Source organism: Vigna unguiculata, chromosome 3, assembly GCF_004118075.2.
Source record: "Vigna unguiculata cultivar IT97K-499-35 chromosome 3, ASM411807v1, whole genome shotgun sequence".
NCBI lineage: Eukaryota > Viridiplantae > Streptophyta > Magnoliopsida > Fabales > Fabaceae > Vigna > Vigna unguiculata.
The window spans coordinates 64,844,032-64,862,423 of NC_040281.1; the positions used below are offsets into that span (position 1 = coordinate 64,844,032).

At 27.0% G+C, this 18,392-nt stretch overlaps 2 protein-coding genes across 2 annotated transcripts; one reads left to right on the plus strand and one right to left on the minus strand.

The window, feature by feature from the left end:
- Positions 1–7,290: 7,290 nt before the first annotated feature.
- On the minus strand, positions 7,291–9,065 carry LOC114177170. The gene is made up of 2 exons (XM_028062425.1): positions 8,796–9,065; positions 7,291–8,721 (listed from the first exon to the last, which is right to left on the minus strand). The coding sequence occupies exons 1-2, from the start codon at positions 9,042–9,044 to the stop codon at positions 7,528–7,530; spliced, it is 1,443 nt and encodes a 480-aa protein (XP_027918226.1). The 5' UTR covers positions 9,045–9,065; the 3' UTR covers positions 7,291–7,527.
- A 6,021-nt stretch (positions 9,066–15,086) lies between these two features.
- On the plus strand, positions 15,087–15,779 carry LOC114179668. The gene has a single exon (XM_028066080.1). The coding sequence runs from the start codon at positions 15,197–15,199 to the stop codon at positions 15,539–15,541; it is 345 nt and encodes a 114-aa protein (XP_027921881.1). The 5' UTR covers positions 15,087–15,196; the 3' UTR covers positions 15,542–15,779.
- The last annotated feature ends 2,613 nt before the right edge of the window (positions 15,780–18,392 follow it).

The following is an 18,392-nucleotide window of genomic DNA, read 5'->3' on the forward strand; positions in this document are numbered from 1 at the left end:
AAAAAATATATATAGTTAATTAACTTTAACATTTATTTACAAGTGTTGTGTTAGTCTACGAGTTCATTGTGTGGTGAGATAGTTTACAATTTATGCTTCGTTATTTAGACCGTGTTTTTTTGAGATGAATAGAATTAAAGAGTGAAGTTGGTGTTGTTTTTTTTTTAAGAGATTTGAATGTGATTTTAACATGAATCATAGACTAAAGTTTGTAAGAGGTTATGACAGACTAATGTGATATATTAAAAACAACTTTTAATAAATTTAAAAAGTTTAATTTTCAGAATATCCCTATTGTTAAAAGTAATATAAAATTATATATCAAAAATTTATAATTATTTTTATAAATTTTATTGAATGATTGAAATTGTAAAAAGAAAAATTATTAAAAAAAATAATAAGTCAATGTATTTGGTATGAAAATACATTTAATATATAAGGTGAGAAATAATTTATTTATATAAATATTTTATTTACTTGGTACTGACACAAGGTGTGTACTGCTTACAATTTTAAATATTTAGATGTTGTTAGCAAAAAGGATCAAACTAAAAAAAATTACAGAAATTAGGACCTAATTGAACAAAAACAAAAATAAGAATCAAATTGAAAAAAACAATGAAATTAAGACGGAAAAACTATTTAAACCAAAATTACACATATTTGCACATGTGTATGCATTTTTTAAATATACATAATATTATATTAGCAGGTGATGATATTGCAATATTATTAAATTAATATACAAAATAAAATTATATTTATTAAAAACAAAGTGAGATGAATGAATAAAAGATGAAAAAATAACTGTTTATTAAAAAGAAAAAATGGGGACAATAGACAATTTTATAAAAAATATTGTTAATTTTAAAAAAAATAACAAATAATTATATTATTAGGATAAAATTAGAATTATGAAATACGAACATAGAAGAATAAATTTACTTTTTATATATAGATATCTATAATAATATCTTAATCTCTTTATTTATATTTTAAAGTCACAAAAGTATATTAAAGTTAATATTCTGTATACTAAAATGTTTTGGAATTATTTCTAATAAAGTATTTATCTCTCATATTTGTTATTTTAACTTTATACACACTTATATTTCACAACTTTCTCTAATAATAGTGAAATTGAAAAGAAAAAATTGATCGTTTTACCTATTTTTATTAAATAACATTTAACTAAAATATTATTCTACATAATTTATGATAAATAAATATATATTATATTTAATTTTTCTAAAATTATTTTTCTCTTGATTGTAAAGTAAATCGGTTAATATATTCTTAAAATTAAATGAAAAAGAAATTAAACGTATATCAATACAATACATTAACTATCTGAAATATTTTTTTTACTAAAATAAGCTTAACTATTATTACTTTTTTTTTATACTAATAAATATTATATTACTACTACTACTATTATTATTATTATTTTTTTAAATATATTAAATATATATTTTATTTTTAAAACTAACTTTTAAATACTGTGTGTTAAAAATACCGAAAGAATGTAAGCAAAAAACAAGTTTTGAACGTAAACAAAATGAAATATTTTACATAAATTAAAAAAGTAAAAAATTTTAAATTTGTTATGAAATAAAGCAAATAACATAGAGAATGACGACAGATAATAGAGAAGAGAAGAAACAAGAGAGAATAGAGAATGAGAGAATAGGGAGCAACTCATCTGTGTATTATGATTGATAGGAAGAGTCCTATTTATAGATACAATATGTAATCCATAAAGGAAACAAATCAACTTAGTTAATACAAATATTTACCATAAAGAGTAATGAATCATATCAGTAAATGTATCAAATCAATGGACAATCATTAATTCATAACACTCCCCCTTGAGTGTCCATTGATAAAGAATGTGCCTCGTTAAAACCTTACTAGGAAAAACCCTTTGGGATAAAAAACCTAGTGAAGGAAAAATAGTACAACATTCTGTATTCTTTAATACAATATTGTTCATCACATATTCTATTTCTCCCCCTCATGTAAACTTACATCATTAAGGTGAGTCCGAATTTGTGAGTCATTTGCTCAAAAGTTTTTCTTGGCAAAAACTTTACAAATAGACTTGTCATATTTTCAGATGAACGAATTTTTGGATATCTATATCATCCTTTCAATTGAACAATACACTATTGTCTTCATATATGGTTGTTGATTCCATCTTTCTCGGGGATAGTCACAAGTTTCTTGCACATGTTGAATTATAAACCTTAACCAAACATATTCACAACTTTCCTCGTAATTTGTATGATTAGACGATGTTGCTACTATGGTTTGTTTCATATACCTTCATGAAACTATTGTGCTACCACATGTGAACAAACATCTTGTTTGTGATCAACCATTGTGACATTGTAAGAATATGTAAAATAACATGCATATCCATAACCCATTGGTCTGAATCTGAATCATTTGGATGGAATAAGCTCATATTCGTAGTACCCTTAAAGTAACGAAGTATATGTTTTACTCCAAACCATTTTCTTCTTGTAGTTGAAGAACTATATCTTGCTTAACAAATTTATAGCAAATGCAATATTAGATCGAGTATAATTCGCAAGATACATTAGTGTTTCTATGACACTAAGATATGGTGCTTCTAGACCAAGAAGATCTTCATCATTTTCTTGAGGTCTAAGAAGAGTCTTTATCAACATCTAAGGACCTCACAACTATTGAAGTGCATAATGGACATGACTTGTCCATTTAGAACATTTTAAGCACCTTAATCATATAAGCCTCTTGATGTATAAAAATACTTTTATTTAAATACTCAATTTCTAATTTCAAACAAGACTTTGCCCTTCAAAGATCATTCATCTCAAATTCTTTCAATTGCCTTGTGAGCTCATTAGTAGTTTCAACGATGTTTATGTCATCTACATAAACAATAATTATGAAAAATTGATTTTCTAATATTTTCATATAAATACAAGGACAAAAAGGATCATTTCCATATCCTTATTTTAATAAGAACTCAATAAGATGGTTATACCACACACATCCTTGCTTTAATCAATAAAAGAGCATGTTCAATTTTATTGAATAACCCTCTTTAGAATTTGTCTTGTTGGGCAAATAAAATCCTTCAGGGATTTTCATATAAATATGATTCTCAAAAGGATCGTACGAATAGGTTGTAACATCATACATTAGATGTAAATGCAAACCTTGTTGTGTAACTAGGATAATCGAATATTGTAATGTTGTTGCATCCAATACTAGTGAACATGTTTTTTCACTAATCAATACAAGGTTTTGTGAATAACCTTGAGCAACCAATTATGCTTTGTATCTAACAATTTTATCATTTTTAATTTGATTTTTGCGCAAAAATCCATTTGTACCCAACAGGTTTCACAACTTTAAGTGTGCGAACTATACGTCCAACAAACTTTCGTTTAGCAAGCAAATATAATTATGCTTCTTTGCATATTTTCATTTTGGCCAATCATGTCTTTGTCGACAATCTTCAACGATCATTGGCTATTGATCCTCATTGTCATTCATAGCATTCATCGCTATATTATATGTAAAAGTTTCATCAATGTTGACTTCATTTTGGTTCCATATTATATGATTCATGACATAATTTATTGAGATCTCATCATTTTCAACAATTTCAGGTACCTGAAGTTCTTTTGGAACCAAATCATTAATTATGTCAAATGAATCTTTTGGGATTTCAACCTTTTCGATTAGGTTATTTTGCATATTAGCCCATTTTCTCATTCAAGAGTTTTTATCTTTGGAACCAATAGGTCTACCACGCTTCAAACGTGTTCACATGAGTTTTTCAACCCTTTTTTTTTCCGCATCATAATAACTGATCATGTCAAACAAGGCAATCATTTTGATTTGTAAACTTCTGGTTTACCATGACATGCATTTAAATTGTACTAATAAACTTGTAGTACAAACTATAAGAGAATGTTGATAATTTCTCCAATACACTTTCTTTTTCAACTCAATCATCTAGATATAAAGATATTTCATATCTTTTTCATTGTTTGTCTCAATATAATATCCATTTAGACAAATATCATTGAAACTTAATAAGTTTTTATTCAACTTCTTGGTAGAAGTATAATAGCTCTTATAGAGTCTTCAAATATATTTGTAGTACTATAAATAATACAAACATTGATGTCTCGCATTATCAAACAAGAGAAAAATGTATTACTCTTGAGAATTATATAAGTTGTTGCACTATCAATAAGACACATTTGATACTAGTGCAAACATTCATTTTTTATATAAACGTAAATTTCAATATGAGTTTTTTTTGTAACACTCTCATAATCAATGAGGTGATCAATGCTTCCATTTTCTTTAGCAAAGAAAATAACAATATCAAGATGAGTAGCATCCATATGGCCATAATCAGAATCACCATCTTCATAAGCAAATTGTGTTTCTATGTTCTTCTCATTATTTGTAAGATGCTTTGGTGTACAATAAGTACAACTCAAATGGCCTTTACCATCGTAATGATAATATATACCTTCATCTTTTTGTCAATATTTTCACATTTTCCTTTTCCTTTTTTCACATTATCGTGCCACTTCTGGTGACAAAATGTGTCTTTGAAATTTTCTTTATAACCATGTCCAAAATCAAGATCATGATCGATCATGAAAATATAAATAAAATGTTGTTGCATTCACTTCTAGGGATGGAGCAGAACCAATTTGGACAGGTTTCATGATTTTTTATCAAAAGCTTATTGCTTTGTTCAGCCATAGAAAGGCATGAAATAAATTCATAATATTGATTGCTGCATTCACTTCTGGGAATGGAGCAGATTAGGCGGATCTCATGATTTTTCATCAAAAGCTTTATTGCTTTGTCCAGCCAGCCATACATAGGCATGAAATAAATTCATAATATTTGTGAATCCTTTAGTTGCTTAGATGCTTTATTTCTTTATTTAATGGTGTCCCAATATCCATTGTATCTTAAATGTATTTCAACATTTAAAATCCAATATAAGGAATTCTTCCTTGCAATATCAAGGGTCACAAATCTAAATTTTGCAAAGTTTCGCGTGTTTAGAACTAATAAAATAATAATATTAATAATAATCATCATCAAAATAATAATAATAATAATAATAATAATAATAATAATAATCACCATCATAATAAAAATAATAAGACAGAGATAAAAATTGATAAATTCAAACAATTCTTATCATAAGAGATGAAGAATATAAGGTAAAACTATAAATTGAGAAAGGATTAGAAAGAGCCTGGATTAAGACACGCATAACACTATCATTAAAGAGAAAAAGCTTCCACTAGTCCTCAATTCGTTGGAGCATCATGCTGATAACGTTATGAAATAAAGCGAATAACATAGAAAATGACGACAGATAATAGAGAAGAGAAGAAACAAGAGAGAATAGAGAATGAGAGAATAGGGAGCAACTCATTTGTGTATTATTATTGATAGGAAGAGTCTTATTTATAGATACAATATGTAATCCATAAAGGAAACAAATCAACTTAGTTAATACAAATATTTACCATAAAGAGTAATGAATCATATAAGTAAATGTATCAAATAAATGAACAATCATTAATTCATAACAAAATTATATTTTTATAAAGATAAAATTATACAATATTATTATAATTTAAACAATTAACATTCATAAATTACGTTTCAATTGAAATTATAATAGAATAATTTAACATATAGATTTCAATTATTAATTATAATATATTAATATAGATGTAATAATTAATTTATTTTATTTAATTAAAAATATTAATTAATAAATTAAAAGTTAAAAAAATATTTATATAGTTAAAATTTTATAAGTATAAATTAAGAGTAGTGGATTAGCCTGTAAACCCGTTGTGTGCCGAAACGATTTACAATTTTTACTTCATTTTCTTGTGATAAATGAGTTCAATTAGACTCATTTTTGTAAATTAAAGACAAATGGAGTTTAACGACCGTTTTGTCGCTCCTAGGATATACCTTGTCTCATCTTTAACCATTCTTTTGCTACCTTTACCTCAACCCCTTTTCGAAAACAAATATATTTTCTCAATAAGTTTCAGAATATAATATTTTTATATTCTTTCATCTTATGTTATCTTTTTAATAGCTCAAATTAATCCTCTCATTTTACTTTTTAAAGTTATCCATTTCTAAATTCGGTATAGTCATACTTCCATTCACTTTTTTGGGTTGAATTTAAATTGAGTACTTTTTCCCATTCCTATGCAAAATTAATTTCATTTTATTCTTCTTTCACATCACATCCCATCTAATACTTGCACTAACACCTTTATTATTTATAATAGAAGTAACTACATAGTCTTTTCACTTCTTGTTAATAGTAATTCTATTGTAAAATATATCACATTTCTCTTTTTTTTGGGTCCTGAGATAGATTTTTTAACCTTCTTTCGGCTCCTTTAGTTGGCCATGAAAAAAATGTGTCATTCTCATAGTCTTAACATTGGTCCACCAAATCCTATTGCAGCTATCACCAATGAATACGTTCAAATATTACACATCTTTACTACCACTTTTCATATCTACATCTATGCATCACCAATTTTATGCACATAATAATCGCTCTATATTTTTGTTTCGGTATAAATTTAAGTCATTTGTGGAAGATGCTTCATGGTCACTATATCAATTAAAATATCAATTTCTGAAGAAAAGATTGGAGTTATGCAATAAATGTAATGATGAAATCACCGATTTCAAGACAAAAAGGAAATTAGAGAGATATGAATGAATGAAAGGAAAGTTGTTCGTTGTGGGGTTCACAGGGCATGGAAGCAATGACGTAGACAGAGGAAACAGTGTCTGAGACAACCTTCATATCCTTATTATAATGGAGAACGATTTAACTTCACTCACTCGAATACAGGACCAAGGAATGATGTACTTCACTTTGTAGGTTATTTACATAAGTAGATATAAAAAAAACATTAAAAATTGTATATTGGATGTTTTGTTTTTTCAACTAAATCATATATATTTGAAGTAAAAGACAAAATTGTGTTAACGAAGAAGCAGCGTGGTATTCATGGCGTGGATTAGCTGGGTCCATCATAAAGATACCTGCCAGCAAAGAAAGACACCAAAAATTATAGGCGCATCATCAGGCGCGCCGGATTCTTCTCCTCCAACATTCTTCTTATCACTCTTAATAATTCAATCTCATAATCATTATAATCATAGGCAACCAATTTATCATTTCAAGGTAACATGCCCAATCTAAACTATCATGGAATAACAGTACTTCTTGCTATCAAAATGGTTTGCTCTCTACAACAGATTCAACATACACTTATAATAATTCATGAATAACACAACGCTATTTTCGACAATATAAGATAAAATCTGTGATGAGGTGGTGTTTCTTCTGCAGATTTTGTCCACAAACCACCTTAGACAAAATTAAATTAATGGAGTTTTATTCAAATCTGTCTGTATACTTGTTCTCTTTCAAACACGGTCTTAAGCAAGTGGCTTACGTAGATGTTGCAACTGAGATTTCTCCTTTCGCACTCTTTCTTCCACAGGAATTATCCTGGAATTGATTTTGGGCATGCCTCGTGGCCATTCTATGCACCCTTTCATCCCACGAGTGATGTGTGGATTCATCGAGTCTGCAAAATTTCGTGGTCCCAATATTTCCCATTGCCTGAACCCACGGTTCTTCACAGAACGTGTTGCAAGTCTGCCTTCACACTCACCAAGAGTAGGATCTTCAGAGTCAGAGTGTTTGCAACAACCATCCTGTGAATTTTCACAACATTCTGCTTCACTCACTGATCCATTCACGTTTTGGTCAACATTGTGAAGATTATTGTCGAGGCAATGATCTTCGTCAAGACTAACAATGTGGACGGTGGAAGAGGGAGCAGTAAGAGTGGTGAGGAAGCAGGGTTCAACTCCAATCACCCTCTCTTTAACTTTGATCTCGTTCAAAGTGTGGAGAACATGATTTGAGTTTGTTAAATCACATGAAAGTTCAACATTGGGCGATTCAGGTGCACCCAGTTCATGACCTCTTGACCTCAAGAAACTTTGCAGATGCGCAATCAAGTGGATCATCTGGGTATACTTATCTTCCAGGGCAAGTTTGGCATCAAGCAGCTTCATCTGAATGCTCTCCTCTCTCCACATCTCTGCCATATGAAACATCTTTCTCTCTTCCTCCATCTCCTCACGAATCCCCTCCAGCTTGGCTCTGTCTTCTCCTATTTGCATCGCCAATTCGTTGCACACTTCCTCTATTATCTCTCTTTTTCTCCTTTCTTCTTTGTAGTTAATCATAAATTGCTCGGCATATAGTTTTGCTTCGGCCAACTCATGTACCAATTTGGCGTTAAGCGATTCCATCCTCTCTTTGCTTCTCCTTTCCCTGGCTAACTTATCCCTTAAGTCCTCCAACATTGCTTCGTTCTTCTTCAGTTCCCGACGCTTCCAGAGGAACTTTTCCTCCTCCAGCTTTTTCTTACACGATTTGCGTTCTGATTTGAGGTTGTTAATGCAGGTTTGAGCCCGAAGTAGCTCTGACAGAAGAACAGAGACAACAGAGCCACCGTTTAACTTGGCGTCTCTGAGAAGCTTCCTGCTATCACCTTGTGCGGCCTCTTCCTCTGTGCGCTTGACACGTGGTGGTGGTGGTGGTGGAGAGGATTGAAGCTTGACGGAAAATAAGGTTTGTGAATGTATGAAAGTGAACGAATATGAATGTTGTGAAGTGAAGAAATATGTACCTTGTGAGAAGAGCAACGGTGGAAGAAGCGGAAGTGCCATAAACGCGTCGCGAGCTTCCTGGCGGAGAGATGAATTTTGGGGGTGGAGCGGCGGAAATTGACCGGAGAAGTGGCGGAAGGGACGTCACCGGAACAAATGGGATGTTTGCTGCGAGTGTAGTTCATTGTTTGGTTTAGTTGGAGAATGAATGTGTCACTCTCTGTTAGTGTCCATTCATAAATTTCATCACACCCCTCACTCTTTTGCATGCGCTATTTTTAGTATTTAATTCTATTTAAAAAAGATAGCCTGAAATCAGAAATATTAATAAAAAAGGTCCGTAGTCTTCCATAATTTTATTTTTTAATTTTTAATTACATATACTTTATTTAATTCTTAGTTTTAAAATTATATGGAATCATTATTAAATATTTACTTTATTTCATTTTAAATTTTTGTCCTTCAATATTGTATGGACATGAAGGTGGAATGTGTCTCCAATAGTTTCCCTTTTTCTTTTTAACTAAATATATTCATGATAATAAAGTTATAATCACGACAATCTAAAATAATCTTATTTATAGTAAGGTTGATTGAACTTTTCTAAGTATGGATTTGAAAATGGTCCCTTCTTATGGTTTGCATCTAACATTTGCTTTTAACAACTCTAAACTATTTAAAAAAATGTTGACAAAACATATATATTTCTGATGTTTATATTTGTTTTTATCCCTTTGATTTTTGTGGTCCAAAAAGCAAACTTTAGTTGCTTAGTTAAGTGCTAAGAAATAAATAAATAAATAAAAGGTTTAACATCTTGGCATATGAAATTGTTTAGATATAGTCTCTACAGATTAACTGGAGAAGATTAATTGTGAAGGCATGACTTCTATAATTCCATTTCAGAAGCACTGTAATGAGAAATGCTTTACCCAAAAGTTCAAGATACATCACAATGAAGCTAAAAATTCAATATAAATCATCTATAACTTATAAGTGATAATTTTTGAATATTTTATTTTTAAAAACATCTAATTATATCGTTAAATATTTAACGTTATAACATGTTAACTATTTATTGTATTTGTATATTTTTTGTTTTTATTAGTGTTAAAATAATTATTTAAATGCTCTATAGGATGATAAATAGATTCGTTACTATGAGTATTCTTTGATTCCGTTTCGTTTTTTTTACAAAGAATCTTTTATTACACATTGTTCCTTTATCTTTTAATTATTTACTTTGTTATATATTCATTAAATTCATTCATATTTTTAATTTTATCATAATATTAAGTACAAGTTTTGATGTTTAATTATGTTTAGATGGTATATTATAAATTTCAGTTAATCAAATAACTTTTGGTTTTACATTTGATTATTTATATTTTTTTTTCATGTTTTTATTATTTATTTATTTTACAATAGGCCTTCATTTATTGGATGATATAAAAACTTATCATTTTTATTTTTTTTCTTTAAATTTTGTTTCGTTTAAATAATATTCATTATATTTCAATAATTTCACTTATTTTATATTTTTAAAATTTTATCATATTTTTTTAATTTCTTTTATCTTATCATACATTTAATTATATATATATATAAATATATATATATATATATATATTTATATATTGTGAAATTTTGATGTATTAAATCGTTTATAAGAGATCTTTTCTAATTATTAATATTTTTTTTATTTTTTTATTTTCTTTAATGGTGTATTAAATATTTTTATGACACACATTTAATATTTTTTAGTTATTAATATTTTTATTATTTTTTTTATCATGTAAAATATTATTTTAATAACTTTTTGTATACTTATTTTTATTTTGTAATTCATTTTCATAATAGTAATTATTCATCTCATATAAAAAAATTCATATAATAATTTAATATCATTTTCGTAAAATTTAAAAATTTAAAAATTTAATATTTAAATTCGAGTTATTATTAGTTTAATTTTCTTTCTTGTACAATTTATTTAAGTAGTATATTATAATTGATTAATGATAAAAATAACTTTATTATAATTTAGAAAGTGAAAATTAAAAAACGTTTGAATTATTTTAAATTAAAATATTTATTTTTTTTATATTTTTTATTTTGTCAATTTTGTTTCATTAATATTTTATAATAAATTTAATTTTTGTAAAATTTTATTAGTTCTTGTAAAATTTTATTTATTTGTAATTACGTAATATTTTATATAATATTTTAGTTTTATTTAATTATAATTTTTATAAATATTTTCAATATTAAATGTTTAAGATTATATTATTTTTTAATTTTATAAAAAATAATAATTAATATTAAAATAATAAAGAAAATGAATATAATTATAACCAAAATAAAATATTAATGAAATAAAATTTTATAACCGAAAAGCGGATAAACTTCCGCCCCTTACCATTCCTATCCACAAATATTTTTAATCATTTGTTTTGTTTCTACTTTTTTGTCACTTCTTATTTTGTTACCGTCTTATTTTTGTAAATTATTTTCTTTACCAACAAAAGGTCAATATAAACTCAAGTTGCTCGACAAATTTGATTTAATAAACTAGGTAGTAATTAAACAATTTTTCAGCTTTAAAGTCACGCTTGTAAATTCTTAGGACTAACCTAATAATTATTAGGATCAACCTAATAATCACGATATAGTTTCAATAAAATTAGTCTTTAATTGATAAAATTACTTGGTGTTTGTTGTTTAAAGAAGAGATAAATATATTTTTAGTTTCTTAACTTTTTAGTGAAAATAAGAATGGGTATTTTTTCAAAATTTTGAATAAATTTAATTTTTTTATTTTTAAAAATGTTAGAAATGCGTAAATTTAGTTATTTCGATTAAATTTTTGTTAAATTTATTTTATGTTTTAAACATATTTCACAGCTAACATTAAAACGAAAATATGTCAAATAATATAGATAACTCAAATGTTATCATGAAACGGGTTAGAAATGTTAAATCAATTCAATAAAATTTGATTAAAATGATTAAGTTCAGATATTTTTAAAAATAAAAAAATTAAATTGATCAAAATTTTTAAGAACAGACTAATTTTAATTTTCTTTAAATATTAAAAGACTAAAATCATATTTAATTTTATAAAAAAATTATATATCGAAAATTAAGTGTTTGAATGTAAAGGCAGATGTGATAGAGATATGTTAACTCCCACTTTGATGGCAGGTGTAAATGGTAAGGTAACCACTGCTTTTTTCATTATTGCACCACTTTCTTAATTTCTTCACTTTTTCTACGATTGGAACTTTAGGCATGGAATGAGTTGGTGAGTGGAATAAAACATCTCTACTTTTTATTTTCTTTTTCTCTTCTCTCTTTCTTAGATACAAATGAATGAAAGTAAACAGGCCTAATCAAATTTGTCATTTAATTCTCTGATATTATTATGCATTTTCTGTGTATGTTGGGTATCACTGTTCACCTACTTTCTCTTAATTCTGCCTATTTCAATTAATTCTGACCATAGCTACAACTAATAGAGTACTGCAGTTGGTAGAAACTTAAATTCAAGGGCTTTTCTCACCCAGATTCACCAAAATCTTACTCTGTCAAATCATTTTTTAATACCTGAATTTTGTCCATATATATTTGACAATGGTATACTAAAATTTTAAACTTAGTTTTTCAGTCTCATATTCACCACAAAGGATAAGATTCAGGTAATGTGAAAACAATCTAAAATTCTCTTATTTATCCTTACATAACATAGCTCAAAATTAAATTCTATGAAAAAAGTGATGATGTATAACAAAGTGTGCATAACTTAATCTCACTAATAATGCAGTAATTGCTATTGCGATATATTTTGCTAAGAAAAATTATGCTTACTCACGGTTTGATATATATGTACCTTTATACTTTTGCAGTGTATTTGGTACGAGAAAACAAGATAAACGAAAAGGAAAAAAAAATGTATTTTTCTTTTATTTTCACTTTACTTCGTTAAAAAAAGGAGGAAAAAAATATAAGTCGTTTCCACCAAATTTCTGATAAGATGGTTCGATGAATTAAATACCTAAAACAAATTTATTTTGTTAATACTTTATTTTTTTTATGAGGAGTATTTATGGTATTTTATATACATATTTAACTTTTTTCTTATTTTTTACTACAAAAGGTAGCAATTTTTTTATCTTTTATTTTCTTTCCTTTTTCTTCTTATTATATGTTACGAATGTCAATCAGATATGTAGGATACGGGTAATAGCTCCTATATACCTGATCTGTTAGATAAATATTCACTCTGTACTTGTATCCATGCAGGTATCCCTTATACGGTTACTCGTATATTTTATAATATTCACATGTACCCGTGGGTATTTATAAAAGAAAAAATTAATATTTAATAATATATTTTAACCATAAACTCAAATAAAAATACAATGTATGTCATCCATAAATTTTAAACAAAGTGAAAATATTCTATTTAAATAGTGTTGACTATTTACAAAAAAATGAAGATTTTTTTTAAAACCAATTAATAAAAAATAACCAATTCAAAATTGATGTGTTAATATTTTAATAATATTTTTTTAATTTAAATTAAAGTATAGCGGAAACGAGTATCTACATGTACATGTACGAATGATACCTGATACCCGTACTTGCTCCGTTAACATATGGATATAAAAATTACCCATACCCATTATCCACGAACATAAATTTTTTACTCATTGCGGATTTTATACGTGAGTACGAATTTTTTTGACATCCTATTGTATTCAATTAACTTAGGGTATCAAAACAAATTAATATCTTAACCCTCTAAATTATGCTTTAGATTAAAACGAGCCCATTTATCACCAAGTGAAAATTTTCAACCCAAACAAATAAAGAAATAAAAAAAAAAATCACTATTGTATATGTCAATCATAAAGCAAAATCAATTATAGTATAATAAAGCATCAGAATTTTTAAAATTTGAAATTAAAAAAAAAAAAACTCAATCAGTTCATCGACCTAACTTAACTTACTATTATCACGTTCATGTACCCATATGAAAAAAATTAAATGAAAAAAAAAATCTATTACTTTTCTAACTAAAACATACTTGGAAGGAACTCCAAAATAAATTCCATACCCCTGTTCATCCAGTAATTCAACCACAAATGGATTTACGTTCATGTCTTAATGAGTAGGTTATTTAGCTTTTGTTTACTTGGGCCATTGGGAAAGAAAAATCCTAGATCAAAAACACGTGAAACTCCGTGTTTTTAATATGTGGTCCTTGTAAGAGACATTTTCATTTATTATGTTCATCTTCATAAACCATTATTCATACATTATTATTTTAGACCAGGCCCACATGACCTCTACGAACAAGGAAAACAGTATCTGTAAAATATTAAACTTCACTGCATCACGACAAAAACATAGACATATATTATGCTTTAAAAAACAAAATACTTTTGACTGTTTTATTTACATTTGCGTTGAAAATGTAATACCTCTTCCCTTTGGATGGCCGAATAATGGAGAATTGAATGATGTTTGGATTGAGATAAGAATAAGAATAATAGTGAATGATTCAATGACCCATGTTGCCTCATTAATTATATATATACATACTCTTCTTTTTTTCCTACTTGGCGTCTCAATCTAATGGCCACTCTAATGTTCTCTTCGTACTCTTCGATGTCGTTTTGTGGACTAAGTGTTTGAGGTTCAAACATATTCAACCTAGGAGGTAACTCTCTTTGAAATGTATGCTAATATTATTACAAGAAAGTTATAATTACTAGGAACTTGTACGTACATATGTTTTTGAAAAGGAAAATAAATACCATTAAAAAAGGAATGGACCTTGTACATGTCAATAAAATTAAATTAATAAAAGCTGTAGAAATTTAACGGAAAAAGTAACAAGAGACCACTTCGCATTATGAGAAATTAATTGAGGGCAGCCATAACAATATTTTAATGCAATTAATTTATATATCCGTAATAATACATTAATAAAAATTTTATATCGGATAAATTGAAGAGGAAAACTTGATTGACCAGGTATTTGGACCATAAACATATCCAAGATTTGTGACATGCATTTATTTAGTGACTCCTTAATTTCACACACTAAGACATGGACATAACATACACGTGTTTTAATAATATGATAGTGTTTGGTCAAGGAAGCCACCTGCAGCGGACACGACCAAGAACCAGACCACATTCTAGGTGCCGTCACAACAATTATAAATTATCATCCACATCCATTTCCCTCACACCACCCTCTATATATACCCATCACATTCAAACACACACACACCTCACAAAACTTCATCATAATATATAGCAAGGACTTAATAACGCTGATATAATCATCTTCGTTTTATTAATTATACACATCCTACTCAGAGGATTCATTATAAGAAACATCTAAGAAAAGATGGGAAACTGTTGCGTGGCGGCGTCATCGATGGAGTGGGACGGCGAGGACTGGAGTGATTTGAAGTCGAAGAAGGTGTGTGATGAATCTGGTGCTAACGGTGGCCGTGGATTGTGTTTGGGGAAAGTGCAGAAGGAGAAGCTTATGGGAGCGGTAAGAGGTTCGTGTCCTGATGCGAATGGGAAGGTGAAGATGGTGATTTCAAAGAAAGAGCTGGCTCAACTGTTGGGTAAGAAAAGTACTTCTGCAGAAGCTGTTCTGCTTCGCTTGATAAAAGCAAGATATCAGGATTCTCGTCACGAGTTGTGGAGACCCGTGTTAGAGACTATTCCTGAGGTTAGTTGATTCCTTCAACACTACAACTGTGCATACAGTAATTGTATAGAACAGTTAAGAATCCATTCATTTTCATGTAAAGTTGTAGGATAGACATATCAATAAATTATTTCAATCCATTTCGATTTATATTACTCCACTCACAACTTGGGAATTTAAACCCTAATTCGCCTTACGCTTACTATCCGTTTGTATTGAGACCAAGATTTCTTGAATCTGGCTACTAATACACTTCATAGAGTTTCAAAGTTTGTAAAATTACCCTTATTCAGTTTATTTTAAATTTGTACTAATAATTTTACGCTTTATATATATATATATATATATAGAACAATGATATTTTGACTACTAAATTTTGACAACTTTCTCTTACAAAATAATGTGTCATCTTTTAAATAATTTTTTAATATTAAGAATGAGAAAAAAAATAAAGGAAAGAATATATATATATATATATATATATATATATATATATATATAAACTAAGGCAGGCTTTTTCAAAATATCATACTTAAACAATTTCTTTGTGAAAGAATATGTATATTTGTTGAGGACATCGAAAAACGAGACAAGGGAGAATATCTAGAAGGATGAAGACATTAAGGCTGTGTTGTATGATAAGATGAATGAGAGAGAGTGTGAAGATGAATTTATGTGAATTTAAAGAGATAAATATGTGTGTTTTTTTAGTAGATTTAGAGGGCAAAATGAATGAATTTGAAGATAATTTTATGAAAGTTAGTGAATGATTTGATTGATATGATAAATTAAAAAAGTTATAGTAGATAAAATTTGAAATCTACTAAAATACCCTTCATAATAAAAATTTAATAAAATTACAATTGAATGAATGAAAAAAATTAAAATTTAAGAATATTTTAATTATATTTTTATATATTAATTATTATATATATATAAATTAATAATAATAAATACATATATTATTAGTTTTTAAGAATATTATAATAATTATTAATTATTATATGCTTTTATTAATTAATAATAATAATAATCATTTTATATATATATATATATATATATTATTAGTTATTATATATTAATATATTAAATATTATATTTTGAATAATATTTTAATTATTATTATAATTTATTATATATATATATATAATAAATTATAATAATTAATAATATATATATATAATAATTAATATAATAATAATTATTAATAATTATAATATGATGATAAAATATGAGGACAAAAGAGTAAAAGTTAATGTATTTGTACAAATCTCGTATTTGTAGTGAGATTCATTTGTGAGGTATTTCTTTGAATCTGTTTGTGCTTTTTCATGTTTATTCACTAAAATGAATATGATTTTTTAATTTATCCGTCTCTTCAAATCAGGTTGAATAGTGTAATCCGCACAAAGAAACACTACGTAAAGATGATATAATGTAAATAAAAATATACTTAAAAAGAAATTAAGATGTATGAGATCGAGAAAGACAATCAAAATGAAAGCTAAACAAAGAATGATTACAAATTCGAGTAATACAACAAGAGAGCATCGAGAAAGATATCAAACAAAATCAAAGAAAAGTGGATCAAAAAGGGAGTTAGTATAGAATAACTGCCGTAAAACATGGGCTGAGTAAGCAAAACACATACAACGTGGGTAGTTTTGAGACAATTATTATAATTTATCTAAATTTCTTTATGTTGTGGTTTATGTATCAGAAAAATAGAGAAAATATAAATAGACAATTCAAATATAAAAGAAAGGGTGATAGATTGTGGTTACAATTCAAACACTCTAAAAATATTGTAAAGAAAAAAAAATGACAAATCTAATGATAATTGTTTCAATTTAGATCACTGCTTTCATAGATTTCTTCTACCAATTTGTGTTTTCATCTTGGTAATTTAGTTTCTTAGAATTTACATTTCTAATTGATCACTGCAATCCATCTACATCTTCTTTACTTGTCATACATCATCTCATCTTTAAATACAAAAAATACAAAAATAGGATTATTGAAAAGAAATACACAATTGAAATTCAAATCAAAGGAGAATACAGTGGATTAAATATGTTTTTGTGAAATTGATTCACAACATAAGAGACTTGCATATTAATTTCATCTTACTTGTGAAATTCTAAAAACAAGACACAGTTAGATTGAAAAAGAGAAGTTTACTATAGTCTAATTGACAAAGGATCCGCATAAAGCTAATTTGATTCATCACATACATGTTGGACAATTGTCAAACGAAAATCCACAAGAAACAATACCATGAGAAAAAAAATCTATTTAAAAGATTCAATATTTTCCCTCTTCATGTTGATATTTGCCATTATTAATAAACACAATTAAATATTACGTTATAGTGCCTCTAGAAGTCAAATGAATAAGAAAAGCATCTTTGTTAATAACACACTATATTAAGATATGAATTTTAAGTCAATGTTTTGAAAGTCTATAATCTTAACCTGTTGATTTAAATAAATTTTAAAAACATTACATTACGTACATGTATTTTTACTAAAAAAATTGTGAGAAAAATGATAATATAAATTTAGAATATATATTAGGAAAATTTCCTCTTCATATATACTTTACGCAAAAAAAACACTCAATAAAGTAATTATTTGAATCTACTAAGAGTTTAACTTTCGAATTTAAATTTCAAAAATTTTAAATAATTTCCCAATCTTAAGTTTTGAGCTCAATAATATCTTCATAATTTTATGTTAAAAATATTTTTCGATAGTTATAGAACAAGTGAACATATAAACTACTGGACTCATAATGTATACAAATTCTTATATTATCTAATTTCATATTCAAAGATATTATCTTCATTTTAAGTGTTTGTTTCCTCTTTCAAAATTAGATC